This window comes from Hordeum vulgare, chromosome 6H (assembly GCF_904849725.1).
Source record: "Hordeum vulgare subsp. vulgare chromosome 6H, MorexV3_pseudomolecules_assembly, whole genome shotgun sequence".
In the NCBI taxonomy this organism is placed as follows: Eukaryota; Viridiplantae; Streptophyta; class Magnoliopsida; order Poales; family Poaceae; genus Hordeum; species Hordeum vulgare.
In genome coordinates, this window is record NC_058523.1 from 20519483 (window position 1) to 20541909 (window position 22427).

A 22427-nucleotide genomic window follows, 5' to 3' on the forward strand; every position below is an offset into this window, starting at 1 on the left:
CAAAAAGAATAACGGCGCCTTGAGCGTCATCGGCGGCGCGGCCGGCCTGGGCCAACCAAGGGGTTTCCCCCAATCCGAATCTCCTCCACCGGCTTCACCCACAGGAAGGGCCCCGACAACCACGCCGGCACCGCCAAGAATCCGCAGGAGAGAGGCCCACAGATCAGGACCTGGGGGACGCAGGTGGCGGTGCGGGCAGCGCCCGATGAAGGGGAACAACACACCTCCACAACGATGCTTCCAAGAAAGATAGCGGCACCCGCGGGCGTCGCCGTCGCGGCTCCGATGAAACCAGAGCAAGGATTTCTCCCGGAGCTGCGCTGGATATCCACCGCCACCAACCGCTGAGCATGGCCGCCACGCACCATCACGACCCCCAGCCAAGGCCACTGCACCGCGCGCCCTGGACACTGCTCGTGCCCAGCCGACCAGCGCAGCCCCACCCGGCTGCCGCTCCCGGCTACCGCTCCCTACCACCAGGGCCGAGCGCCCCGCTAGATCCGGCCATGGAGCCCCGGATCCGCCCTCCACCGCTGTCGATTGGCGAGATCACACCGGATCCCGCAACCGCCGACGCGGGGCGCCGCCGTCAGAGCCCGAAGGCCGACGCGAGGGGCCCCGCCGCCGCCATCCCCGGGGCGCGCGCAGCTTCGCCGGCGTCCCCTCCGGCAGCGGCGAAGCGGGAGGTAGGCGAAGAGGGGGTCCGGTGGTGGCGCGGTGCGTGTCTCTACGCGGAGAGGATGCGCGCCGGCGACGTGCTCGCAAGGCGCCGGACTGGAGGAGCGCGGGCCGGGCAGATCGGGAGCCGGGGCAGCGGCGTGGAACTGGTGAGATGGGGTGGCGGCGGCTGGCGCACGAGATGGGGTGGCGGCGGCTGGGGCACGAGAAGAGCTATCGTGTATGATCCAACCAGCCGACCATATGGGGTGATGTGTGCCTCATGCCGGAATCAATTAGTACAACAAGTTGTCTTAACGCATAGTTAGGGACTGTTCGGGAACCCACCAGCTCCGGAAATCCCAGGATCCACGGAGTATCAATTTCCTCGCTCCGCTCTTTTTAACTGCAGCTCCTGCTGCTCCCGGAGCGGAGTCGCGTGGAGCGGAGGGGCTCCGAACAGGGCTTTAGTATACCCTCTGTTTCTAAATGTAAGACATTTTAGTAGTTTAAAACCCTCTGTTTCTAAATGTAAGACGTTGAAACCGTTTTCCAAGAATTTACTCGTATTACTCTGCCTGCTTTGTGAAGCTGTTTGAATCACAACAACCTGGCTGGTACAGTACTACTTTGTAATGTACTGCCTCTGTTTCTAAATGTAAGACGTTCTGTCAGGCAGGGTAATATCTAATATGAGTAAATTATTGGAAAACAGTTTCATCCTTGGCACCAGCAGTGCAAATATATGCCAAACTGATCAATCATTCCAGTGGCATCAGCAGTATGTATTTTTGCCAACACAAGCAAGAATGCACAAGTATCTGTGCTTCATTACTGTATTCATTCATATGCAGGCAGTAGCCCAACTCAACATTATAACCTAGCAAAATCTGTTGGATTTCTGTGTGGGGGATCAATTATACACCAGCCGGCAATTAACAAGTTCAATGTGATCACACAAGATTCAACGTATGCTATACCAGCTAACAATTAAAACCACAACACAAGTTTTCCTTCCTATCAAAGAAGAAAGCACAAGTGTACATGCTATGCCTACCCCCAACTTCATCACTGCATGTAGATATCTGGAGCATGACATGCCTACCCCTAATCTCGGAAACACTCTCATTCATAGGCAGCAGCCCAACTCAAGTACTCAGAATTAATCCAGCGGAATCTATTCACTTCAACTCTCATCAGCAGGATCTTCTCTCTGGGGAGCCTGATGACTTGGACTCTCATCAGCAGGATCTTCTCTCTGGGAAGCCTGATGACTTGAACTCTCAGCAGAAGGATCTTCTCTCTGGGAAGCCTGGTGACTTGAACTCTCATCAGCAGGATCTTCTCTCTGGGAAGTCTGTTGGCTTGAACTCTCATCAGCAAGATCTTCTCTCTGGGAAGCCTGATGACTCGAACTCTCATCAGAAGGAGCGCGTGGGTAGATGATTTCGTAGTGATTTGCCGAGTACAACAAGGTCACTCTTGGACGGGGAACTCCAGGACCAGTGTAGATATCTGGATCATATCCTCCTCGGACTCGCTCCACTCTGAGGGGTACCTCAAGCGCTCTGGCCAAGGCCTCCATCATAACATGATCTGTCAACTGACGAGCTGGAGTGACGCGCTGCAAGCACCACTGTTTGTACACCAACAACAACAGGTTAGATAAGTCGAGTGATGCGCCAAGAATGGATGCATTTGGAAATCAGCACGAGGTAATGCAAGGGAGGATATGCATCACTGACATCTTCCAGATTGTAATTTCCTCTGAGCCCTGGTATAAGCGGTTCATACACCTCCCTGTGCGAGCATATCTGGATAGCTACTACTAATCTGAGGAAAATGAAAACTAACCAAGAAAATGTGTCAGAAACATGAATTATGAAGAACAAAAGGAATATGACTTCGAGGGTGTTTCTCTCACTGTCTAGCGTCGTATCATACTTGCTGAAGAACTTGAGAAGTTTCTCTTTACGGTAGCTAAAAATTGCACATATTATGTCAGTGAGATGGAATGCATTCGGCCACAACACTATGACGGAATTGCAAAAAACCAAGCGAGTCAAAAACCTGCTAGTTGAATCTCTGCCGTGTTTCCGTCTCATTATTTTCTTGATCAGATTCTTAAATGCCTGAAAGAAGCCGCGACTACTTAATTCGCAGTTGATAATCATATATCATAGGTTACAATGATACATACAGAATACTGATCAGTAGCAAGATATAAAAGAACACACCTAAGACAACTCGCCTGAGAAGCTTTAGTCATTAAGTATATACTACAGCTAGTAACAGAACAGTGAGGTGGCTATACAATAATAACCAGTAGGTGTGCATTGTTGCAGTGCTCAAACAAGCATAAAATTATGTTATTTCCTCATTATATTGACGCTGTTCCTTTGTAAGTAAATTTTCTTAAGGCCATTGTTACAATCGTGTCGTTAACTTTACAATGAACTTCAAATTTGAGTTTCTGCCAACAGTGTATAAAACTAGGATGGCATGCCACTACTGTGTTAAGCAATTGTGAATCTCCTGCAAATGAAAAACAAAGATTGTGAGATGCCAGATGCTGATTGAAGTGTAATTTAACCTGAATAGAATCATCATCCCTTACAAGCATGTTTATCCAAGAAAGAACATTACCCTCAAAAAAAGAAAAAGAAAAAGAACAAATATGGAGAAGGCGAGAAATTACTTTGCTGCTCCTGATAAAGTCAGAGTTCCATCGAAGATTTGCATGTTGCATGGACATTCTTTCAACAACACGAAGGAGACGATGTTCCTCATGTGTGTCCTGCCTATCAATAACTTGCTCCTGTAAACAGAGAAAGTTAAATAACTAAACCTACATCCTATGATAAGGAAAAGAGGGGAGGACGATTACAAGGTACGAAAATATGAAGCTCCTGTAGAAACACTCCCCATCTCCAATCACCGATCGATATTCTGAATAGGCATCAAGATGGTTTGCCTCATCAGAAGCAAGCCTATGATGCCTTCTGACTTCAGTGATGGGATGTGTCTGCAACGAACGCACAAATATGAGAATTCAAATTACGCTGAGTTGAACATGGAAACAATATATCTACAAATGTGATGGAAATTTCGTTTTCATTCAAATTTTCAGGTTTCCATGTTCTCTGGAAATGTTTGAAACCGCTGGTGATACTGATTGGCTGTTGTTCAGTAAGAAAACAAGAAGATGTCCACTAACACATGATAAACTCAACAACAGTATAAGTACGATTCAGGTCCCATCCGACTATCACAACCAAGAGTTAACATACAATTTAGTATTTATAAAAGAGGACATAATCCTTCTGAAGTGTTGATTTTACAGGAACCGCTAATCACAGTATCTTGTAATATAGGGATTTGATTCTGAAGTGTTGATTTTACAGGAACCGCTAATCACAGTATCTTTTGATATAGGGATCTGATCCTGAATTTTCTTGCACTTCCATTTTGAACATTACATCAGGCAAAATGGAGACAAACCTGGTGGTTCACATGTTCCGAACATATTTCCCTTCCTTCTCTATGAAAAATCTATTTGACAGGAAATGAAGAAAACCGAAGTTACAATTGTACAGGATCAACAAGATCAAGTATTTCAAAACAAGAAATAAGGGAATGGAAAAAGGATGGAATTAACAAACAACCAGTCATTTTTGTTCCTTTTCCCAGTCAAAAGGAAAAAAAAATGTATGGCAAGACCACAAAACATGTGCATCCAAAGCTTCTTTGTTTTTGGCAACTATTTACATGAATTATATTCTGGGGCTTCTGAACCAGTTCCAGGTACCAATCGACAAAATGGCGAAACTTCTCGACCAGATCCTAAATTGGTCGCCGATTTTGCATGTAAATGGCAAATGATTTACAGGAATTATGTTCAATTATGCAGTCTTGAACTAATGTCTAGATTAAAGTTTCTGATAACAGCATCTATTTGCAAAGGAAGCTCATACATTTGACTTCAGGCTCTGTTGCCAAAATATTGCAGTAGGACATGACCTCATGATTTCCCCACATTTTACAGACAACAGTTTCAACAAGATAGCCATTTGCTTCAAAATACAGTGCCAGATTGTGGAAAGACCCACGAGCACCAAGGGCATTTGTACTTCTGCCAACATTTGCCCAAGATTCCTCCTCTATGCTAGGATGTCACATGACGCTCTAACCAAGATTCCATGCCTTGATTACACTAACAGGTCCAAGAATTTAACATGAACAACCAGAAACCAAAGAAAATCAAAACAATCCCAGTTCTACTTTCTATGCACAAAAAATCCCAGTTCATACCACCAAGGAATCACAAGTGAGAAGAGTGGACAAGATTCAGGCCATACCCTGTTCATGAGCTGACTCCAGTTTATACCTAGGTTGTCCTGCTTGGATTCCACCTTTACCACAACCTTTGCTTGTGATAGTTTCTCCTGCTCCACAGAATTAGCATCAATATCACACATTTCGGATTAGCAAAGATGAAAAGGCTAACAAGATTGAAATGTTGAGTCATCCAAATCCTTTCTACTCTTGCCAATTATTCATATGAATTGAGTTTTGAGGCTTCAGAGCCAGTTTCAGGCTTTCAGGCAACAGATGATGTACGTCTGGCCAAGTAACCCCGAGCAAACATTCGGATTAACTTCCTCTATAACACCATTCATCTACACTGGAAACTGAAACATTTTGGCATCAAGATTTCTTGTCAAAACATGCTATCACTGCAATCACTGCCAAGACATGATCCTCATATCTCCCAACATTTTTCACTTGTAACAAAAGTGCAAAACATGCTACCATACCATATAGAGAGTCAATTAGCACAAGCCTGGACACCTAAATCTTGAACAGTTTCGAACAATCACAACAAGATCCTCGCCTGTCTCTAAATTTCATAACGCACCGCAAGAAGAACTCGAGTAATAATCAAACTGCCCCAACATTTGCCCGAGATTCCGTCTGTACTACTAAATCATACAAGATTTTAACAGGCTTAGATCTTCCGCGCGCAACGAGTTGAGCTGCTCAAGAGGAAACCAAGAAACGCTAAAGAAGGCACTCCTCGTTGAGACTCCAAGAACTCCAAGAAACATTAACAAGAACAGCACATCACCTCGTTGATGGCCGCCTCCTCTTTCGCCAGCCGCTCGATCAACCGCTGCCCAACAAGGTTGAGGTCAAATTCCAGGTTGGGGCCCAACGGCTGCGCCGCCGCGTTGGGCATCGCCTGCTGTTCCCATAGCACGTTCGCCTCGTCGACGGCCGCCTGCTGTATCGCCAGCCGCTCGATCAGCCGGTGGCCGAACGCCAGCTTGGAGTCGGACGGCCGCGCCGCCGCGTTGGGCTCCTCCTCCCTCGTCTCCGCCACCAAGGGGTCGCTCCACGTCGCCCGCGCCCTTCCGTCCGCTGTGGAGGTCGACTCCCTGCCGCCCGCCGCGGAGGTCGACTCCCCGCCGCCCAAGGGACTGGCTCTGAGCGTCTGCGCGATGGCCTTGTCGAGGGAGTGGGTGGAGGAGCTGCTGCTGCTGCTGCTCGTGGAGCTCGGAGGAGAAGGAGGGGCGATCTCCTTGCCCTTCCGGGGCTCCACCGCCGTGGCGGAGGTCGACCCATCGGCGCCCCCTCCGGCCTGCTCGCGGCGGGGTCGCTCGAGGTCGAGGGACCTCAAGCGGGGCACAGCAGCGCTCGGGGGCCCATCGGCGTGCTCGCGGCGGGGTTGCTCGCGGTGGAGGGGCGTCGCGCTCGCGGGGGAAGGTGGCGGCGCAGCATCCCCATTGGAGGAGGAGGAGGCGGAGGAGTCCGGTTCTTGGATGCGGTCCTCCTCGACCGGTTCTGCTGCTCCTGAACCGGAGCCGGCGGTTGGCTCCATCGCGGGAGGACTCGCCTGGCAATTCCGCTAACTCCCGAGGACAGAATGGAGAAGAAACGTGTGGAGGGTGCCGGATGAAAAAGGGGAGGAGAAGGCTTTGACGGCTATTTATTTGGAAACCCTGAGAGCGGTTTGGTCCTTGGGAGTTTTCTTTTCTGCAAACAACTCCACGTTGAACCACAAAAAGAACACAACGTTGAACCGCTTAAGTGCAGGGTAGGCACACATGAAATTTGCTAATTATTAGGTACTCCCTCCGTTCCTAAATATAAGTCTTTAAAGAGATTTCACTAGTGGACTACATACGAATGTATATAGACATACTTTAGAGTATAGATTCATTCATTTTGCTTCGTATATAGACTTTCAGTGAAATACTTAAGACTTATATTTAGGAACGGAGGAAGTACATGAAATTTTTGCTAATTATCGGTTTTTGCTAATTATCAGGTACCAGTCACCTTCTTCCTTCCTTCCTTGCGCGAAGGTATGTCTCACTTACTGTGAGACGACCTACCTCCACCTCTGCTCTCGCACTAATGAATATGTTGTTTTAGTGGGACAACCTAATGAAGTGGATTTTCGTGAAGGTTCTGAGGTTTGGTTCGTGGAACCTTCCATCGATTTTGAGGAAGGTTTCACGCATTTTTTTTCTTCTGTGTTTTCCTTTACGATTTTCATTATTTTCTTTTATATATTTTGATTTTTTTTCTTATTTGTTCTTTTCTTCTTATTTTCCCGTTTTTAATATATGTTGACTCTTAGTACTTCATATAATTTTTTCGTACACATGCTGAAGATTTGTTTGATATACGATGAACTTTTTTTACATTGTTTAAACATATTATTAAAAAGCACTAACATATTATTGAAATGTGTGAACATTTCTTTGAATATAAAAGTCTGTTTTTGCATTTTACAACCATCTTTAGAAAATTTACGAACATAGTTTTGAAATGGGTGAACATTTTCTTAATGTTTAAAAAAATAAAAGTTTTATCGAACAATTTAAATTATATAAATACTATTTAAAATGTAATGAATATCATTTGGAATGTGTGGACATATTTTAAATGCCAATTTTTTTAATGTTACTAAACTTTATTTTAAATTATGTGGACATGATATACATTGTATTTTTTTAAATGTCATGACCATATTTTTTGAAAAGCATGAATTTTTTTTAAATGTGATTTGCCATGTTTTCTTCTTGTATATTCTTTTTTAGGGGATCTTGTATATTCTATTTATGTCCCCAACCTTCTTCCAGAGTTCTTCCAATGGTAATTGCAACATCCATAAATAACTAGGAAGATGAGCGGAAAGTATGCTCTGCAGGAAGTTGTCCCCTCTGTAAATGACATCTCCAATCCTTTCAGTTGAATCAAATCCAGTCTGAAGATGAAGCATATATCTCAGGGCTGCATCAAGCCTGAAACCTCTACATGTTGTTCCATTTTTCTTGTTCTTCGCCGTCTGGATGTTGATGTCTGCAACATTCTTCCAGAGCTGGATCCGGCCCTGGATGACACCACTGAAGGTTGCGTAACAGTGTAAGCGAAAGGGTAGAAATGTCCATCTTCTTCAGATGAATTAGAACAGTCCAAAGATGCATAATTCCATACCGTGGTTCAAACAGGTTCCCAAACCATTCCTGCAAAATATAAACAGGTTCAGACAAAAACAGGGTAACCAGCAGAGATAGAAATGATCACAAACAGACCTTCCGAAAATATAAACCAACCATTAGTGGCCTACCACTCAACTTGGCAACGCCCATATTCATAGGCATTAGGCAGCAGTCCAACTCAACATTAAACTAGCAAAATCAGTTGAAAATCTGCATGGAATTCACTGTATACCAGCCAACAATTCAAACAACAGCACAAGTTTTTCTCCCTTTTCTCTTTCAAGACAAGGGATCAGCTACAGATCATCCGTCCATCGGCACCAGCAGTTTGTGCCACAACACAAGAAGAATGCACAAGTAAGTATATGCTATGCTATGCCTACCCGAACTTCATGGGGAACCAGTTGTACTCTAACTCTCTAACACTAAGCTCAGCAACATTCTCATTCATAGGCATCAGCCCAGCTCAACTTTAATCCAGAGGAATCTGTTAACTTCAACTCTGATCACCAGGATCTCTCTGGGAAGGCTGATGACTTGAACTCTGATCAGTAGGATCTTCTCTCTGGGAAGCCTGATGACTTGAACTCTCAGCAGAAGGAGCACGTGGGTAGATGATTTCGTAGTGATTTCCCGAGTACAGCAGGGTCACACTCGGACGGGGAACTCCAGTACCAGTGTAGATATCTGGATGATATACTCCTCGGACTCGCTCCACTCTGAGGGGTACCTCAAGCGCTGTGGCCAAGGCCAGCATCATAACATGGTCCGTGAACCGACGAGCTGGAGTGACACGCCGAATGCACCACTGTTCGTACAACAACAATAACAGGTTAGGTAAATTGAGTGTCATGTATCTAACAATGGATGCATTGAAAATCAGCACAAGGGTAATGCAAAGGGAGAATATGCATCACTGACATCTTCCAGACTGTAATTTTCTCTGAGCCCTGGTATAAGCTGTTCATACACCTCCCTGTGCGAGCATATCTCGATAGCTACTACTAATCTGAGGAAAATGAAAACTGACCAAGAAAATGTGTCAGAAACATGAATTATTGATGAACAAAAGGAAATATGACTTCAAGGGTGTTTCTCTCACTGTCTAGTGTCGTATCATATTCGCTGAAGAAGTTGAGAAGTTTCTCTTTACGGTAGCTAAAAATGGCAAATATTATGTCAGTGAGATAGAATGCATTCGGCCACAATACTATGATGGAATTGCAGAAAACCAAGTGAGTCAAAAACCTGCTAGTTGATTTCCTGCTGTTCCACCTGCCATGTCTCTTCCATCTCTTTACTTTCTTGATCAGATTTTTAAATGCCTGAAAGAACCAGCAACTCAATCATTCGCAGTTGATAATCATATATCATAGGTTACAATGATACATACAGAATGATGATCAATAGCAAGATGTAAAAGAACATGACTAAGACAACTATCCTAAGAAGCTTCAGTTATTAAACATATACTACAGCAGAGTAACAGAACAGCGAGGTCGCTATACAACAACAATCAGTAGGTGTGCATTGTTACAGCGCTCAAACAAGCATACATTTATGTTATTTCCCCATTAGATTGCTGTTGTTCCTTTGCAAATAAATTTTCTTAAGGCCGTTGTTACAACCAGGTTGTTAACTTTACAATAAACTTCAAATTTGAGTTTGTGCCAATAGTGGGAAAAACTGTGACGACATGCCACTACTGTTAAGCAATTGTGCGCTTCCTGCAAATGACAAAGATGCTGCTTGAAGTGCACTGTAACCTGGCTAGGAATCATCATCCCTTCCCTTGCAAGCATGTTTGTCCAAGAAAGAACAAGTATGGAGAAGGCAAGAACTTACTCTGCTGCTCCTGGAAAATTCAGAGTTCCATCGAAGATTTGCATGTTGCCTAGCCACTCTTTTAACAACATGAAGGAGACGGCGTTCCTCATGTGTGTCCTGCCTATCAATAACTTGCTCCTGTTGTACATTCGCGAAAACAGAGACAGTTCAATAACTAAACCCACATCCTATAAAGAAAAGAGGGGAGGATGATTACAACTTACAAGGTATGAAAATATGAAGCTCCTGTAGAAACACTCCCCATCTCCAATCACCGATCTACATTCCGAATAGGCATCAAGATGGTTCGCCTCGTCAGAAGCAAGCATATAGTGCCTTCTGACTTCAGTGATGGGATGTGTCTGCAACGGACAAAGAAATATGAGAATTCAAATTACGCACAGTTGAACATGGAAACAACATATCTACAAATGTAATGGAAATTTTGTTTTTATTCAAAATTTCGGGTTTGCATGTTCTCTGGAAATGTTTGAAACCAATAGTATATAATCCCATCACGGATACTGATTGGTTGTTGTTCAGCAAGAAAACAAGATATCTATTAACATCTGATAAACTCAACAACAGTACAAGTTGATTTGGTCCTGTTGAAACCAAGAGTTAACATACAATTTAGTATTTATAAAGAGAACATAATCCTTCTGAACAGTTGATTGTACAGGAAGCACTAATCACAGTATCTTGTGATATAGGGCTTTCATCCAGATTTTTCTTGCACTTCCATTTAAACATTACATTAAGCAAAATGGAGACAAACCTGGTGCTTCACATGTTCTGAACATATTTCTCTTCCTTCTTTACGAAAAATCTATTTGACAGGAAATGAAGAAAACGAAGTTAAAGACCATACATCCTGCCAGTCCTACAATTGTACAGAATCAACAAGAAGATCGAATACTTCAAAACAAGAAATAAGGGAATGAAAAACGAATGGAATTAACAAACAACCAGTCAGATTTTTTTTCTGTTTCCTGGTCAAAAGAAAAAAAAAGTATAGCAAGACCACAAAAACTTAATACATCCGAACTTCTGAACCAACTATTGACCATCCGAATTAGCAGATTTTTTGGCAACTATGTACATGAAACTATATTCTGAAACTTCTGAACCAACTATTGACCAAATGGCGAAACTTCTCGACCAGATCCTAAATTTTACAGACAACAGTTTCAGCAACACTCTTGACAAAGTGGCGAACCAGTTCCAGGTCACCGATTTTGCATGTAAATGGCAAATGATTTTGCATGCAGTCTTGAACTAATGTCTGGATTAAAGTTTCCGATAACTGCATCGTTTTGCAAAGGAAGCTCATACATCCGACTTCAGGCTCTGTTACCAAAATATTGCAGTAATCGGGACATGACCTCATGATTTCCCCACATTTTACAGACAGCAGTTTCAACAAGATAGCCATTTCCTTCGAAATACAATGTCAGATTGTGGGAAGACCCATGAGCAACATGGACGTTTGTACCTCATGATTCTTCCTCTACGCTAGGATGCCACAAGACACTCCAACCAAGATTTCATGATTTGATTACACTAACAGGTCCAAGAATTTAACATGAATAAGCAGAAACCAAAAAAATTCCTAGTTCTGCTTTCTACAAAAAAATAGGCAAGTGCAGCAATGCTCATGTGGTCATAGCACCCAAGAATCATACCTTGTTCTTGAGCTTACTCCAGGGTAATTTCCCCTTTGCTTGCGGTAGTTTGTCCTGCTTGGATTTCACCTTTGCTTGTGATAGTTTCTCCTGCTCCACAGAATTAGCATCAAGATCATACATTTCGGATTAGCAAAGGTGAAAGGGATAAAAAAAAATTGAAATGTTGAGTCATCCAAATCCTTTCTACTCTTGCCAATTATTCATATGAACCGAGTTTTGAGGCTTCGGAGCCAGCTTCAGCCTTTCAGGCAACAGATGGCAAAAGCATAGAGCCAAGGATCCAGATAATGCACGTCTGGCCATGTAATCCCGAGCAAACATTCAGATAAACTTCCCCTATAACACCATTCATCTACACAGGAAACTACTACATTTTGGCATAAATATTTTCTTGCCAAAATATGACAGCAAGTCAGCAACTACTGCAAAGACATGATCCTCATATCTCCCCACACTTTTCACTTGCAGCAAAAGTGCAAAACATGCTATCATACCAATTAGAAGAATCAAGAAGAACACCTAAATCTTGGGCAATTTCGAATAATCACAACAAGATACTCGCCTGTCTCTAAATTTCACGACGCGCCCCAAGAATAGCTCGAGTAATAATCAGGAAATACCTAATCGTCAAACTGTCCCCAACATTTTCCCGAGATTCCGTTTCTACTACTAAATCATCCATGATTTTAACAGACATTGAGATCACAATTCCACATTCCGAACAGCAAGAAGACCAGATTCACGCCTTACATACCTGTTCCTTCCTGTACATCTCCTCTTCCGCGCGCAACGAGTTGAACTGCTCGAGAAGAAACCAAGAAACGCTCAAGAACGCACTCGAGAGACTCCAAGAAACAACAAGAGCACGTCGCAGAGGCCATCACCTGCTGTTTCCATCTTCTGTTCTCCTCCTCGTCGGCCGCCTGCTCTTGAGTCAGCCGCTGGATAACCACCTGGTCGAACAACGTCTTGCTGCAACTACTGCAAAGACATGAGTCGAACACCGTCTTGGAGTCGAACAGCTGCGCCGCCGCGTCGGGCACCTCCTCGGCCACCTGCCCTTGAATCAGCCGCTCGATGACCACCTGCTGGAGCACCGTATTGGAGTCGAACAGCTGCGCCGCGGCGCCGGGCACCTCCTCGGCCACCTGCTCCTGAATCAGCCGCAAGATGAGCATCTGATCGAACACCGTCTTGGGGTCGAGCAGCTGCACCTCCGTCGTCTCCTCCACCACGGGGTCGCTCCACGTCACCCGCCTGAACCTAGCGGCCGCCGCGGCACTCGACTCCGCGCCTTGGAAGGCTCTGAATGCCGCGGCGTAGTCGTGGGAGCGGGTGGAGGAGCTGCTGCTGCTGCCCGAAGAGCTCCGCCTCGGAGGAGAAGGAGGGGCAGGATCCTTGCCCTTCCGGGGATCAACCACCGTGGCGGGGCTCGACCCATCGGCGCCGTCTCCGGCCTGCTCGCGGTGGAGGGGCGTCGCGCTCGCGGGAGGAGGTGGCGGCGCAGCAGCGGTCGTGGAGGAGGCGTTGGAGTCCGGTTCTTGGACCGGTTCTGCTGCTCCTGAACCGGAGCCGGCGGTTGGCTCCATCGCGGGAGGACTCGTCTGGCAATTCCGCTAACTCCCGAGGGCCGGATGGAGAAGAAACGTGTGGAGGGTGCCGGATGGAAAAGAGGAGGAGATGGTCTGACGCCTATTTATTTGGAAAACCCTAAGGGCGGTCTGGTCCTTTAGAAGTTCCTGTTTTGCAAACAACTCCACGTTGAACCACAAAAAAAAAAAAAAAAACATTGAACCACTTAAGTACAGGGTAGGCACACAGGTCCATTTGCACATACAACCCACATGAAAAATTTGCTAATTATCATGTACCTAAAATTTTGCTAATTATCAGATACCTGGAATTTTTGCTAATTATCAGGTACCTGAAAATTTTGTCCACATATCAGTCACCTTCTTCCTTCCTTCCTTCCTTCCTTCATGCCGGAGCTCGCTGGAGAACTCGTCGGAGAAGCTATCTCAGGGGAGCCATGGTCCCATTATCTATCTTAGCGGGTGGGGTATAGGGGATCGACGAAGTTGTTTCCGGTGCGGCGGGGATTGGAGGGATGGCTAGGGCGATGGCTAGCACAACGCTCGGGAGATGTAGAGGGGAGGGCGGGGAGGCCAGATGGTGCTAGTCGCATGCTGCTAGGGGCAAAGGCATGCTGCTAGGCCTGGGCTGGTTGGCGGCTACACGGGAGGAAGAAGAAACCCATGGTTGAAGATGAATAGTGTCAGGACTGTTTACATCTGTTGAATGAAGTTCGGACGATCTAGAATAGAAATGACTGATGAGAGTTTTTTTAACGTACCTCATGCATGGTCGGTCCCAATATATATTTCTTACAGAATTCAGGGACACCTGAGCAATTCACTAGCAAAGGGCAGGATACATGTCAGGTCACACAAAACATAGGTTGCATTTGTGCACTACGTGAGAAACTAGGGTAGCCATCGGACGACGCCTCTACTGAAAAAACTCAATCTGTCACTAGTAAGTCGGGCTCTCATTGCCACTGCGAAGAGTGGAGATCAAACAAACAGTATCAAGAAAGAGCAAGAACAAAAAAAAAAGATTATAAAGTCTTGGTTTGCCAAAAGCAGCAACGAAGTCGTCAAGGATGCATGTGGTGAATAAAGCATCGTCATGGTAAACTCGGACCAGATGCGAACAATCCTTGGAAGACAACAAACAATGGGATAACAACTCAATGGCACCATGATCCCCATCCTTCCACCCAAGCCAAGTACCCAAGAGAGGGCCTCCAAAACCGGAGGAAGAAGAGGCTAAGAGAAGAAGAGCAACAAATCTAGGACTAGAGAGTACAGGCATGAAAGAAATAAGGAAGAACGTAACTAGGATGAGACACGAGAAGTGCCAAGAACATTACCTGATCACGTGGACCTCCACCAAACTAGTATGACTCTATATACAATCGACCTTATGGCAAAACTATCGATTAGAAGCACACGACATCTAAATGTTCTGCTGGTGCAAGGCTAGTTGATGCATTAATCAGGAAGTGTCGTTTCCCAATTCAATATCAATTAAAAAAAGGTATAAGAAGTTGTTTCAACCATGCTTAAGATATCACTTCTCTACCTAATAATAAAGCAAATACTGGTCGTCGTGGCGTTTTTGCAAACCCTCCTCTGTTTCCTGGAAATCAACCCACGGTCCTTCATTAAGTGAAAAAAAATGTTTCGTCTTTTTATAAAACACCCCCTGCGCAGAGTCACTACAGCACATCTCGTCAGCTACGCGGCTCACCTCCTCTCCCTCTCGCCAAGTCCTCGCCGCCGCAACCAACACCACCATCCACACCGGCAGAATCCGGCGAGCTCCGGCCTGTGCACGATGATAAGGTGTAAATCGAGTACTTGAAGGTATAACCTTGTTTGGCAAGCTCGACTTTTTGAACTTCACATGCATATCTCCTCGTTGGGGTAGAGGTGTTTCTTCATCATCATCATCATCATCATCATCATCATCATCATCATCATCATCACTAGAAGATTCCATCATCTTGAGGTCGGCCTCCTCCTCCTGTGTTGTTCATCCATAGGGATTGTTATCCCCATAGACCTTGGTATCCGCGATGAGGTACGAGACATAGCTCTCTTCGTCTGAATTTCTGCATTGTTTTTTTATCTCACTCAATAGAATTTCTCTAATTTTTTTATCTTTTTGTTTCTTCACCGTTTTTCTCCCCTTTTCTAGGTTTTCACTAGTTTTCTGTTCTTCTTTCTCCGTTTTCATTGTTTTTTATTGTTTTTAATTGGGTTTATTTGTTTCTTTCTCTTTTTTTTTCTTTCTTTGTCAGCTTTCATCGTTTTTTTCACTTTCTTTGTGTTTCCTTTCGATTTTTGCATTTTCTTGGTCACAATTGTTCCACTGTTTGGCATCGATTACTTTTCTTTATTCGGTTTTATTTGCTTTTTGGTTTTCTTTGGTTTTTAGTTTATTTTTCACTATGTTCCACTATTTTGCGTCGATTTTTTTTCTATTTTCTTTTTCTCTCTTATTTTCTTTGTTTCTTTATGGCTTTCACTTTCTGTTTTTTTTACCATTTATGCCACTAGTTGTGTCGTACTACTCACTTTTGTCATCGAAAGTTAGAACTGCTCAAAAATGCCATCATCCCTTGAGATGTTTGCTAAAAATGACATTAGTTTGCTAAAACAAATGTCATCGTTTCATTAGCTGTTTGCTCAAAAATGCCATTAGACATTGTTACTATGGGTTCAAACCCCTTGACCATGTTATATGAGTAAAATACCCCTAGACCCACATGTCATATCTCTCTATCTCACAATGATAAATCTGGCCCCACTTTGTCAGGAGTAAGCAAGTAAATAATTTTAGAGAAAAATAAGAACATTGCTGGTGATTGAGTGAGACCCATACTTTATCGTATTTAGATAGATGGAGAGCTGACATGTTGATCCGTGGGTATTTTGGTCATTATAACATAGTAAATGGGCTTTGAGCTGACATCAATGGTGTCTACTAGCATTTTTGAGCAATGCGCCTAATGGAGCGATGTCATTTTTGAGTAGTTGAAATTTTTAGTGACAAAACTGAGTAGTTGGACAAAACTAGTTGCATAAATGATAAACCCCCTTGTTTTTATACCTTTTTCATACATATTTTATATTCTCCATACATATCAGGAACCTTTTTTGTCCACATTTATTATTTTTAAAATACATGATTACCTTGAAAAATATGGTTTGTGCTTTTTTCATACATATTGGTTTTTTTTTTGCAGAAATTTTGAACTTTATGGTATGCTCATTTAACATTTTTCAAATATATGTTTAACACTTTTACCATATATTTGTTTTGGTGGCCTGTTTGTTCACACAATTCATACATTTTCCGTATACATTAGAATCAATTTTTTTAGACATGTTTGAAAATTTTCAAATGCATGATTAATTTTTTTTCCAATATTGTTTTGATGTTTAGGTTTCCTCATACATATTGTACATTTTTTGTGTACATAAGAAAAAATATTCTTATACATGTTTACATTTCTCAAATACACGATTAACATTTTTGTGAGATATATGTTTCAATGTCTACTTTTTTCCATAGAGATTATATATTTTTCTTACACAAAAGAAACAATTTTCTTATACATGTTTAATATTTTTCAAGTACATGATCGACATTTTTTTCAAGTACATGCAAACTGTAGTGTCCTGCTTGCCTGTATTCTCGGCTGGATGAAAGTATGGAGACCACAGCTTACACATGTGAACATGCCAAATAAATTCAGTCAACTTGTGAATACTTCTCTAGCTGCATGAATATTTCTCAAGTCATGCTTTGTTAAACCCAATCCTCCTGACCGATCAGTGACCAAGATGTTTCACAGCATGTAAATAAGTTCACCCCGTTCACTGAATGTCCCACTGCATCTCTGAATATTCAGCAACCAAGCACATTTGGTTTTCAGGTACTTGGGACAGGGCTTCCGCGCGCTATGCAGGGGAAGGGGAAGGCGAATGCGGCAGGCGTTTCTTGATTCTTGCGCTGTGGCGAGCGAGGTGTATAAGTACTGGTAACCACCCCAACAACCAACGGCCCAACCGCCTCCCCCCACCAATTCTTCACACTCCCGCCAAACCCAACGGCCGCCATGGCTTCCTCCTTCGCCGCCTCCCTGTCCTCCACGAGTTCCTCCTCCTCCTCCTCCTCCTCCGCCATGCCCTCCACGAGCTCCTCCTCCTCCTCTCCCGCGCCCGTGCCCGCGCCTGCGCCCGGACGCGTCGACGATGTCGCGCTTCCTCTTCGCCGGCCCCCGCTGACGCCGCGCCCGCACTTGCACCCGGACGCGTCGACGCTGCCGCCGCTTCCTCTTCGCCGGCCCCCGATGACGCCGCACCCGCGCCTGCATGAATTTTTCAAAACAGGCCTCAATCATTGAATTCCTCAATCATTTTTTGAAAACATGAACATTGTCTAAATCATAGAACAAATTTGAAAGCGCGATCAATTTTTTAAAGCACGAACATTTTTAAATCTTGAGAATAAATTTTAAAACCAAGAACAATTTTAAAAAAAAATCTGAACAAATTTGGAAACGCGAGCAATTTTTTAAAGTATAAACATTTTTGAATCTTGAGAACAAAATTTCGAAACGGAGCACAATTTTGGAAACCCCAAACAAATTGGGAAGCGCAAATAATATTTTTTTAAACACAAACGTTTTTTGAATCTTGAGAACAATTTTGAAAAATATTGAACAAATTCATAAACATGAACAATTTTGAATCTTGAGAACAAATTTCGAAAAGCAAGAACATTTTTTGAAAGACATTTTAAAAAATCTAGATCATTTTTTGAAAATCCAGAGAATTTATTGAAAATCCAGAACATTTTTCTAAAAATCCAAAATATTTTCCGAATTTTAAGAACAATTTTTGAGTATCCCTACCATTTTCTGAATCCAGATTCTTTTTTTTTAAATCAGAAAGATTTCGAAATTCTTTTTTTTTTTTTGAAAATCTAGAACATTTTGTGAAAATCGAGAACATTTTTCTAAAATGCAAAAAACATTTTTCGAATTTGTGGAACAATTTTTGAAAATCCTAACTTTTTGAAAATCTGGAACAATTTTTTAAAATCAGAACATTTTTTAAACAAAAAGAGAAAAGAATAAAGAAAACGAAAAAAATAAAAACTGGTTCACGGAACCTTCTAAAGGTTTTCCAAAACCGAAAAAACCGGTTGGGAACATCGAGAAGTTTTCCAAAATCGGGGGCCTTAGAACAGTTAAACGGCCGGCCCACTCCCAAACCATGGCTGGGTGTCTGTCCGAAGTCGCGACTATTTGATGCAGCGTGAGTCAAATAGGGTTTTCCGATTTGAGGTATGGAACTATAGATATTCTAATTCTTGCAAACGCTTGTGGAGCGGTCCCAAACTGGTCCATGAACTCTGGAGGGCTTTTACCCGTGATGACTGTTGAAATTGGTAGTGGGCTTTAGGCCCATTAGAGAATTTCAAAAAAATCACCAAGGGCCCATGTAGGTGGTGGCATGACAAGGTGGTGGGAAGTTTAGTCCCACCCCGCTAGTGGAGGAGAAGTTGGACCCCTTTATAAGGGTCTCTCTTCCACATGCTATTGCAGAGTGAGAAGAGAAGATGTCCTCGCGCACTCTTCCTCCCCCGCCCGCCACGCCTCGTCATGACGCGGGTTGCGGGAATGAGCCAAGCTCATACCTACGCGCTTATTTTTGCCGGTCAGGAACGGAAGCCGCCTTTACAAGCAGGCTATCGCCTACCCTAGCCGTCACGAGAATCAGATCGCATCTGTCTCACGCGTTCGTTCCTTTTGCTGCTGCTGCCGCCGGCGACTCCGTCCCGTTTACCGCGTACACGGTCGACGGGAGAGCAGGCCTCCGAAACCCCGCCTCTCCGGTTCCTGTACGGGAGAGGGGCGATTAGGTTTTTGGGGAGCGATCACGCGACTGCTCGCCTCTGTCCGTCTGCTTCATCTACGTCTGCGTCGCCCTCGTCATCGCCATGTCTTCACCAAGCGAAGCTGACCGTCTCGTCCACGAGAAGGCCGAAGCCGAGAAGGCGGCGGCAGAGGATGCTGCCGCCGCCACCGCTGCTGCTACGGCCAATTGGCCGATCGGAGGGTATGATATGTTTATCTCTCTCCTGTTTGTGTCTGCACTAGTAGTACTGCCTATATGCGTAGATGTTTCTGCTATATGCGTAGTACTTGCTAGTATACTCCGTGATCAGTATGTCATGAACCTAGTCAATGCCATGTTAGTAATTATTTCATGGATTAATCTAATCGGAAAATTGCCTATTTACTCAACAATCCAAAAACCTAATGTGTGTAGGAATTTTTCGAGTAATGGCTTTGCTGCTGCACTGAAACCGGATAAGTTTACGGTACTTTTTTCAAGCATTGGCAAACGAGAACCACCTTATGGCTCACGGCTATGAACGTGTTCTGGTTAGCTGGTGTTACTCCTACGGAAACTATCACTCCTGAACAGGAGATGATGTTTAAGGAGGCCACCGTCCTATTCCTTGGAGCAGTCATTAGCGTGATCGGAGATAAGCTGGTTGATGCATATTTACATATGCATGTTGCCAAGGACCTGTGGGAGGCGCTCGAATCTAAATTCGGGGCCACCGATGCTGGGAGTGAGATGTATGTTATGGAGCAGTTCCACGATTACAAGATGGTTGACAACCGTTCTGTATTGGAACAGGCTCATGCGATAATATGCATAGCTAAGGAACTTGAGGTTCTTAAGTGCAATTTGCCGGGCAAGTTTGTCGCGGGCTGTATAATTGCTAAGCTCCCTAATTCCTAGAGGAACTTTGCTACTACTCTGAAACATCAGAGGCGTGAGTTCTCAGTAGAGGACATCATCGGCCATCTGAGTGTTGAGTAGAACTCGAGAGCAAAGGACTCCAATGGAAAAGCGGTGGAAAGCTCTTGTGCTGCCAATATGGTACATCAGAGGAACCTCAACTCTCACAAGCCCAAGGGAAAGAATTCTGTCCAACAGAATACCGACTTCAAGAAGAAGGGAAAGAAGCCCTTCAAGAAGAATAAGAAGGGGGATGGCTGCTATACTTGTGGTTCAGAGGAACATTGGGCGAACAAATGCCCAAACAAGTACAAGAAGTCGGCGCGGGACTCCAAGTCTGCCAATATGATTGTGGGCAACAATGAAAGTGGTGCATCTGGGTACGGTAATTTACTTACTGTATTTACAGTTTGTCAGTCCACCGATTGGTGGGTGGACACGGGTGCAAATATTCATGTGTGTGCTGACTTATCATTGTTCTCTTCTTATCATGCCACCGGTCGCGGGTCCGTATTGATGGGGAATGGCGCGAGTGCTTCTGTTCTTGGTGTTGGCACGGTCGATCTGAAGCTTACTTCGGGAAGGATCGTGCAGCTGAAGAATGTGCAGCATGTCCCCGCCATCAAGAAGAATCTCGTTAGTGGCTCCCTTCTGTGTAGAGAAGGGTTTAAGTTGGTATTTGAGTCTAATAAAGTAGTAGTTACGAAATATGGACTTTTCGTTGGAAAAAGTTATGAATGCGGAGGTCTGTTCCGCCTTTCTCTTGCAGATTTTTGTAATAAAGTCGTGAACAATATTCATTCGAGTGTTAATGAATCTGAAGTTTGGCATTCACGTCTTTGTCACATAAGTTTTGGTGTTATGTCGCGGCTAGCAAAACTGAATTTAATCCCAACTTTCACTTTAGCCAAAGGTTCTAAGTGTCATTCGTGTGTGCAAGCAAAGCAACCTCGCAAGCCTCACAAGGCTGCAGAGGAGAGACACTTGGCACCATTAGAACTCATACATTCTGATCTTTGTGAGATGAATGGTGTGTTGACTAAAGGTGGAAAGAAATACTTCATGACATTGATAGATGATTCCACTAGATTTTGCTATGTGTATCTGTTAAATACTAAAGATGAGGCTCTACACTACTTTAAAATCTATAAGGCAGAAGTTGAGAATCAACTTGAAAAGAAAATTAGACGAGTTCGGTCTGATCGTGGTGGAGAGTACTTCTCAAACGAATTTGATTCATTTTGTGCGGAACACGGCATTATTCATGAGAGGACGCCTCCCTATTCACCCCAGTCAAATGGGGTTGCCGAGCGAAAAAACCGTACTCTAACTGATTTGGTTAACGCCATGTTAGATACATCGGGTTTATCCAAGGTATGGTGGGAGGAGGCTATATTGACTGCGTGTCATGTCGTGAATAAAGTTCCTACAAAAGATAATGAGGTCACTCCCTACGAGGAGTGGTCGAAGAGAAGGACGACACTCTCGTACTTACGTACTTGGGGCTGCTTGGCGAAAGTCAATGTACCGATCCCCAAGAAGCGTAAGCTTGGACCAAAGACTGTGGACTGCGTTAATTTGGGATACGCTAAGAATAGCGTAGGCTATAGATTTCTAGTAGTGAGAGGTACCTGACGTGAAGGTCGGTACAATAATGGAGTCGAGGGATGCTACATTCTTTGAGGATATATTTCCCATGAGAGATATGCAAAGCACTTCTAGACAGGAATCTGAGATAACTCCTGAGCCTGCCATTCCTATGGAATACTATGAACAAACACATGATGAAAATCCTGAGGAGGATGACGAGGAAGCCCGTGGTAGGGGCAAGAGACAAAGGACTGCAAAGACCTTTGGTGATGATTTCTTCCTATACCTCGTGGATGATAATCCCACTTCTATTTCAGAAGTGTATGCTTCTCCAGATGCTGATTACTGGAAAGTTGCGGTCCGTAGCGAGATGGATTCCATCATGGCTAACGGGACATGGGAAATCACTGATCGTCCCTATGGTTGCAAACCATTGGGGTGCAAGTGGGTGTTCAAAAAGAAGCTTAGGCCCGATGGTACGATTGAAAAGTACAAGGCTAGGCTTGTGGCCAAGGGCTATGCCCAGAAAGAAGAAGAAGATTTCTTCGATACTTATTCACCTGTGGCTAGACTGACCAGCATTCGAGTACTACTCTCATTGGCGGCCTCTCATGGTCTTCTCGTTCATAAAATGGACGTTAAGACGGCTTTCCTGAATGGAGAGCTAAATGAGGAAATCTATATGCAACAGCCAGATGGCTTTGTGATAGAAGCTCAGGAAGGAAAGGTGTGTAAGTTGCTGAAATATTTATATGGTCTGA

The 22427-nt window shown here is 44.1% G+C and overlaps 2 protein-coding genes across 3 annotated transcripts; both read right to left on the reverse strand.

The window, feature by feature from the left end:
- Positions 1–1443: 1443 nt before the first annotated feature.
- LOC123403198 (ubiquitin thioesterase OTUB1-like) lies at positions 1444–5535 on the reverse strand. Its single transcript, XM_045097152.1, has 8 exons — positions 5016–5535; positions 4159–4209; positions 3545–3682; positions 3356–3475; positions 2728–2789; positions 2582–2637; positions 2403–2506; positions 1444–2293 (listed from the first exon to the last, which is right to left on the reverse strand). Exons 1-8 carry the CDS (start codon positions 5133–5135, stop codon positions 1844–1846), a joined length of 1101 nt encoding a protein of 366 aa, XP_044953087.1. The 5' UTR covers positions 5136–5535; the 3' UTR covers positions 1444–1843.
- A 2811-nt stretch (positions 5536–8346) lies between these two features.
- On the reverse strand, positions 8347–13287 carry LOC123403197. 2 transcript variants are annotated; one of them, XM_045097150.1, is made up of 10 exons: positions 12568–13287; positions 12438–12482; positions 11681–11770; positions 10774–10824; positions 10220–10357; positions 10014–10133; positions 9417–9493; positions 9271–9326; positions 9090–9193; positions 8347–8976 (listed from the first exon to the last, which is right to left on the reverse strand). In XM_045097150.1, exons 1-10 carry the CDS (start codon positions 13270–13272, stop codon positions 8665–8667), a joined length of 1698 nt encoding a protein of 565 aa, XP_044953085.1. In that variant the 5' UTR covers positions 13273–13287; the 3' UTR covers positions 8347–8664. The 2 variants fall into 2 exon arrangements, with proteins under 2 accessions (XP_044953085.1, XP_044953086.1); XM_045097151.1 differs by lacking the exon at positions 12438–12482.
- Between the last annotated feature and the right edge of the window lie 9140 nt (positions 13288–22427).